Source organism: Hordeum vulgare, chromosome 5H, assembly GCF_904849725.1.
Source record: "Hordeum vulgare subsp. vulgare chromosome 5H, MorexV3_pseudomolecules_assembly, whole genome shotgun sequence".
In the NCBI taxonomy this organism is placed as follows: Eukaryota; Viridiplantae; Streptophyta; class Magnoliopsida; order Poales; family Poaceae; genus Hordeum; species Hordeum vulgare.
In genome coordinates, this window is record NC_058522.1 from 351,761,484 (window position 1) to 351,768,844 (window position 7,361).

The 7,361-nt window shown below is 49.8% G+C and overlaps 1 protein-coding gene across 1 annotated transcript; it reads left to right on the forward strand.

Annotated features, from left to right (window-relative positions):
- Window positions 1–1,881: 1,881 nt before the first annotated feature.
- On the forward strand, window positions 1,882–3,578 carry LOC123395822. The gene is made up of 2 exons (XM_045090857.1): window positions 1,882–2,366; window positions 2,493–3,578. The coding sequence occupies exons 1-2, from the start codon at window positions 2,201–2,203 to the stop codon at window positions 3,218–3,220; spliced, it is 894 nt and encodes a 297-aa protein (XP_044946792.1). The 5' UTR covers window positions 1,882–2,200; the 3' UTR covers window positions 3,221–3,578.
- Window positions 3,579–7,361: the final 3,783 nt, after the last annotated feature.

The following is a 7,361-nucleotide window of genomic DNA, read 5'->3' on the forward strand; positions in this document are numbered from 1 at the left end:
AGGGCTCGCTTCGCTTTCGGCGTCGCAGAAGGTAAAAAATATTCAGACAAGTGTAGTTGGAGTACTACTTTCTGAAATGCATTTCATGTGCAAAAGATAGTATATGGATGCATAGTTTCTTGTTTCCTAATAATCTGACAATATTGCAAAATGCAGATTGTTGAACTGGTAGATCGATATGACGAAGAGTGTGTTACCACCATCGACAAGATAGGTTTCATCCAGGACTCCAAGGTCGACAAGGCGTGCACCAGAAAGATCACGGTGAGATTCAGAGACACATCTTCCCGTTCAGAAATGTGTCTGTACTCTGTAGTAGATTGCTGGTTACACTACACAAAAACTTCAGAAAGGAGATGACAACATGGCATCTTTGTTTTCATTAGCAATACATTTTCGAACAACAGCAGTTTCAGGTACGAGTTCCAGGTGAGCATTTTCATTTTCAATAGTTCTAGGTAAACAGCAGCAACAGTTTCAGGTACCTTCTTCAGGTGCAGAGCGGCACTAGCTCCAGCAGAGGAGCGGCAACTCCAGCAGAGGAGCAGCAGCAACTCAGACACAGGAGACCGTGGGGAGGAGGAGCAACAGCTCCGGCGGGCGGCGGGGGAGCAGAGGGAGAGCGGCAACTCCAGCAGAGGAGCAACAGCAGCTCAGACACAGGAGACCGTGGGGAGGAGCAGCAGCAGCTCCGGCGGGCGGCAGGGGAGCAGAGGGAGAGCGTCAACTCCAGCAGAGGAGCAGCAACAGCTCAGACACATGAGACCGTGGGGAGGAGCAGCAGCAGCTCCGACGGGCGGCGGGGGAGCAGAGGGAGAGCGGCAACTCCAGCAGAGGAGCAGCAGCAGCACAGGTTCCGGCTTGGGGAGGATGCCGGGGGGGCGGAGGAGGAAGTGGAGGAAGGTTCCGACGCCGGCAGGAGCTCGAGGACGACGCCAGCAGCTAACCTCAACGGGAAGGGATCCGGCGGCGCAAATCTAGGCTGTGGCGACGGAGGAGTTAATTGGCGGCGGCGGCGGCAACAAATCCGGTGGCGGCGACGGCGGCGGCAACAGATCCGGCGGCGTAGGCGACGGGGAGGTAAATCGCTGGTTGGCGCCGGCCGGCGATGCGCAGGCGAGGCTGGGTGAAGAAGACAGGGGCGGAGGTGCTTGTTTGAGAGAGTTTTGTAAATGCAAGTTTTTTTTTGCAAAATGACCAATGAACTACACGCTCGACATTAATTTCGGGACGGAGGGAGTATCATAAGTTTTAGTAGCAGTGGCGGAGCTAGAGAAGAAATGTTGGAGGGCGGAAGGCAAATACAACAATCTTGAGGGGGCCAAAGACTATGTTCTTTTTAATTAAGCACTTTCAAAAAAAATTCTTCAGACATTTTGTCAGGTTGGGGGGGGGGGGGGGGGGGAGGTGTCCGTTTGAGTCAAGTTCAAGCATCACCAATGTAATACTCTTTTAACACTAAGTCCATCAAAATTTGTGGGTCGACAGATCATGTTCCAAGCCACTAAACATTGCCCTCAATTGACCTTCTCTTTGCCCGCCACAAAGAAGGAGCGCATCCAGCTGTTTATATCCACAAAAAACTAATCAGACGCATCGAGCACAAGGAGTTGATGCACCGCTCTCGCTGCAATGACCGACTTGACGAGCACAAGCCCGCCAGAGCACTGCATGAAACCTCTCTGTGCTGGGATGGAATTTCTCACTAGATCAAGCAATGGTTGCCATTCAGCTTTGGCAAGTTGTTTGATGGAGAGGTGGAGGCCTGAGAACTAGGGTTTCTTCATAGTGAGGATTTTTGTGTTACACCCAATCACTTAGCCTTTCACGGTACAATCTTACGAACATTTTGTGTTCATGAATATATGAATCTGTCGTTCATGTTCCTTTTTTCGTATCCGGTCTCACAAGTTCTGGCCTCGTAAAACACGAAGTGGCTTCTGTCTTTCTCTCTCGAGCCAAAAAAGAAAAAAGAAAAACACGAAGTGGAACATCAGTTCTCACCTCGGTTGATCTGTGGCTGCTGGATCTCAATCTAACGGTCAGCGATCGGACCTGAAGTGCCGATCGTATACAAGTTGCTCCCCCGGCGTTCAGCGCCGACGGGACGGGTCTCGGCCGAGCACCTTCAAATTCGCCTCCACGAGCGCACCCAACAGAAGCCATCTTCCCACCCCCAATCTCCCCCCACCGCGCTGCAATGCCGTTCCTGAGCCCCCTCGCGGGCGACGACGCCGACGACTACTACTACGGCTACGACGCCGGGTACCGCCGCGGCACCGGTGGCGGCGGCGGCGGCGGCGGCGGGAAGAGCGCCAAGAAGGACAGGGGCATCTTCTCCTGCCTCCCCTGCTTCACCCCCTTCTGTAATTGCTTCTCCTCCCTTTCTTGCCCAAGAAGGATTTCATGGCTCTCTTCTAGTCCATGACGCCGATTTCTTGGCTTTCTTGCTTTGCTGATTCGTGCCTCTTTTCTTGTTTCTTGCCGACCAGCGCCCGGAGCGGTGGACCCGATGGTGCACCGCCGCCTCCTCTCCTCCGACTCCAGCGACAGCGACAACGTCGCCGCCACCGACATCACCGCCGATCTCGCGCGCCTCCGCCTGCGCTACTCCCGCCTCGCCGCCGGCCCGCCAGTCCGCCCGCGCGACGTCCCCGCCCTCGTCGCCCGCACGGACGACCCGCCGCTCGCCGTTGCTGCGCTCTCCTGGCTCGGCGGCGACCTGCGCCCGTCCTGCATCCTCGCCCTCCTCCCGGCGCTGCTCCCGTCCCTGAGGACAAGCGAGTCCGAGGGCGATCTCTTCCTCCCCTCCAACGAGCGCCAGTCGCAGGCGCTCTCCGCCGCCAGGCGCCGCCTCCAGGCCCGCGAGGCCGCGCTGGACGGCGAGGTGGCCGAGTACCAGTCCACCTACGCCATGAAGCTGGCGTGCGAGAAGACCAAGGAGGGGTTCGCCGAGACGGCGGCCGAGGAGGTGTGCAAGATGGCGCGCGCCGCGCGGCGCGCCGACAAGCTGCGGTGGCGCGCCGTGGAGGCCGCCGTCAAGGAGGTGCTCACGCCGGCGCAGGCCAAGGAGTTCCTCAAGGCCGTCGAGGATGTGTCCGGCAAGGTCGGGCGGCACGGCGCGAGGTGGCAGGCCCGCGCTGGGCCCCTCTCGGTGCCCGCCGAGGCGTTCGAGCGTATGCGTGCCAATGCCAGAGCAGCCGCAGATGATGCGTGGTGACCTGACCTCGCCATGGCCTCTGCTTCTTTGATGACTGAAGCCCGTTGGGATAGTTTCGTCGATGAATCACTTTGCAGCTGATGCTCAAGAGAAAGCTGCTGATACATGGTGAGCTTCAGATGGTTTTACTTCCAACAATGGCATTGTATCTGAATCTGTGAACCGACAGCAGTTGTGTGAACCATTGTGAAATCGTGTTAATCGATGGAATGTGCTCCGGTTGCCACTTTGAAGCAATGTGGCAAGGACAAGGCATGGTAGTTGTATGAATTGCACTGTTTGTAGCGAATTACATGAATAGGTACAATCAAATCAAGGTTACCCCTCCGCTTCTTAATATATGTCTTTTTAAAGGTTTCATTGCGGACTTCATATAAAATAAAATAAATGAATTCACATTTTAAAATATGCATTCTTAGAAAGTTTGAAATCTTTAAAAAAACTTATATTTAAAAATGAAGAAGTATTAAAATATGCATTCGTAGAAAGTTTGGATATGCTAGTGAATGATAGCAATAAACCCAACACTTATTAGTTAAGCTAAGAGCGTTTACAATCAGAATGTTCTAATTTAAGCCCCTATATGTCGGATGGACGCGTCACCCTTGTGTCCATAGTGGTCCCTCTCGTGTGGAAACCCCTAAAATTGATGCAATTCATGCAACATGCATCATAAAAATGACATAACGTACATCAACATGTACATAGCACTCAAAGGACCGTAAACTGGACATAGCATTCAAAAGATACGCAAATTTGGAGTGGCTTCTTTCCTTTGCCCGCGGCATACTACTCTTACGCTGTCATCGCACGCGCACTATACTTCTTCTCCCCATCCTTTGCCTTAGCAACGATACTAGCAACTGGTTCGCCGCGCCGCCAATGGAATCATGCATAGTTGTGATTCCGTGCTCATCGCATCGGACGCGACACCACAGCCACATGTGTGTCATGTGCAATTGTTAACCCTTAACCATGTCTAGTACATGCAATGAAACATCGTATAGTGCAAATGGTATAGTGCATCAGCCCAGCCAACGCAAGCCACCAAACGCGAGGAAAAAATTGCTTCCCTAAAAACATCTCCAGTAGCTGTCCTACTTTTGGACACGGAGAGGTGAAAAAGACCTCAAACGGCTGCCCAGTCGTAAAGTAAATCAGGTAGCCCTAAAATAGAGCACTTTGTGCTGCAAATACAAAATAATCTAACTGCTGCCGCAAAACAAAACAAAACGACACCCAACCGCAACCCATCGGTCGCCTTCCACACACCTAGTCGTACACATGTGTCTATTAGGGAACGTTGCATGGGAAACAAAAAAATTCCTACGCACATATCCATGGAGATGCATAGCTATGGGAAGAAGGGTGTGTCCACATACCCTTGCAGGTTACTAAGCGGAAGCGTTAAAACGCGGTTGATGTAGTCGTACGTCTTCACGATCCAATCGCAATCCGTACCGATCAAGCGCCGAACGGACGACACATCCACGTTCACCACACGTGCAACTCGATGACGTTTCCGCCTCCTTGGTCCAGCAAGCAAGGGCAGAGTAGCTAGTATACGGGATCTCCGGCAGCACGACGACATGGCGGTAGTGGTGGTGGAGCAATCCCGGCAAGGCTCCGCCGAGCAATACCATAGATCAAATCGAAGGAGAAAATGGAGTTGGGAGAGAGGCTGCCTAGGGTTTGGAGTGTCGTTGCCCTCCCTCTCCTAGTCTATTTATAGGAGGAAGGGGTAGGTATGGCGTCGACCCTAGCCCCTCCTTCAACGGAGCGTTGGCCGGCCAAGGGGAGGAGTCCTCCTCCCACAAGGGAGGTGGGCGGCTAGAGGAGGAGTCCCTCCTTCCAAGGAACCTCCCCACCTACCACTAGGGCGCATGGGCCCTTAGGGGAGGGGTGCCCAGCCCACTAGGGGCTGGTGTGCCTCCCTCTTCAGCCCATGTGCCCCACCCCAGGGGGGTGCACCCCCGAAACCCTTTCGGCACTCCCGGTACACTATCAAAAATACCCGAAACCTTTTCGGAACCTGAATACCACCTTCCCATATACAAATATTTACCTCCAGGCCATTCTGAAACTCGTCAGGACGTTCGAAATCACCTTTCCATGTATAAACATTCGGCCACCAACATACATATCCCAATAATACTATATCGTCATCGAACGTTAAGCGTGCGGAACCTACGGGTTCGAGAATCATGTAGACATGAGAGGGACACCTCTTCGATCAATAACCAATAGCGGGACCTGGATGCCCATATTGGTTCCTACATATTCCACGAATATCTTTGTCGGTCGGACCACGATATCAAGGATTCAGTCACTCCCCTATGTAGTTCCCTTTGTCCATCAGTATGTTACTTGCCCAAGATTCGATCGTCGGTATCTCCATACCTAGTTCAATATTGTTACCGGCAAGTATCTTTACTCATTCTATAATACAAGATCTCATAACTAACTCCTTAGTCACATTGCTTGCAAGCTTCTTGTGATGTTGTATTATTGAGAGGGCCCAGAGATGCCTCTCCATCATACGGAGTGAAAAATCTCGGCCTCGATCCATGCCAGCCCAACAAACACCCTCGGAGATGCCTGTAGAGTACCTTTATGATCACCCAGTTATGAAGTGAAGTTTGATACACACAAGGCATTCCTCTGGTGTCAGGGAGTTGCATGATCTCATGGTCGTAGGAACATATACTTGACATGAAGAAAGCAGTAGCAATGAACTAAGTGATACGATCAAATGATATGCTTATGGTTGGATCTTGTCCATCACATCATTCTCCTAATGATGTGATCCTGTTATCAAATGAAAACTCATGTCTATGGTTAGGAAACCTTAACCATCTTTGATGTACGAGCTAGTCTAGTAAAGGCTCACTAGGGACACGGTGTTGTTCATATAGCCACACATGTATTTAAGTTTCCGATCAATACAATTCTAGCATTGATAATGAACTATTATCATGAACAAGGAAATATGATAATAACAACTTTATTATTGCCTCTAGGGCATATTTCCAACTGTCTCCCACTTGCACTAGAGTCAATAATCTAGCTTTACATTGCAATGCATCTAACACCCATAGAGTTCTCGTGTTGATCATGTTTTGCTCGTGAGAGAGCTTTAGTTAACGGGTCAACAACATTCAGATCCGTATGTACTTTGCAAATGTCTATGTCCTCCTCCTTGATGTAATCGTGGATGGAATTGAAGCGGAGCTTTATGTGTTTGGTTTTCTTGTGAAACCTAGGCTCCTTGGTTAGAGCAATAGCACGAGTGTTGTCACAATAGAGTGTCATTGGATCGAGTGCACTCGGCACAACTCCAAGATCTGCCATGAATTGTTTCATCTAGACTCCTTCATGTGCTGCTTCCGAAGCAGCTATATATCTCGCCTCACATGTAGATGCTGCTACCAAACTTTTCTTTGAGCTACACCAGCTAACCCCTCCACCATTAAGAATAAATATGTATTCAGTTTGATACTTAGAGTCCTCCAGATTAGTGTCAAAGCTAGCATCGATGTAACCTTCTACGAGAAGCTCTTGACCACCTCCATAAACAAGAAATATCTCCTTAGTCCTCTTCATGTACTTAAGGATATTTTTGACCATTATCCAGTGTTCTACTCCTAGATCACTTTGAAACCTTACAGTCATGTTATGACACTCATCTTTTCTCTATCTTCTGTAGTTGTTGGGAATTGAGTCTTACTCAACTTAACACCTTGCAAGATAGTCAATAAACCTTTCTTGGGCTGATCCATTTTGAACTTCTCCAAAACATTATTAAGGTATGTGCTTTGTGAAATTCCTATTAAGCGTCTCATTGAAAAAATATGCCCTAGAGGCAATAATATGCAAGCAGCTTCTCCAAGGTCTTTCATTGAAAAAATCTTGTTTGAATATATCTTCACGCTTTCCAAAAGTTCTATATTGTTTCGGATCAGCAATATCTCATCCACAATAATATTAGAAATGCTATAGGTCTCCCACTCACTTTCTTGTAAATACAAGCTTCTCCATAAAATTGTATGAACCCAAAAGCTTTGATCGCCTCATCAAAGCAAAGATTCTAACTCCAAGATGCTTGCACGAGTCCATAAATGGATCATTGGAGCTTTCACAC

Bases quoted from the DNA above. Each gene is read 5' to 3' on its own strand.
- LOC123395822 (XM_045090857.1), top strand. From the start codon at position 2,201: ATGCCGTTCCTGAGCCCCCTCGCGGGCGACGACGCCGACGACTACTAC. The intron at 2,367-2,492 runs GTAATTGCTTCT...CTTGCCGACCAG, and splicing joins CCCCTGCTTCACCCCCTTCT to CGCCCGGAGCGGTGGACCCG.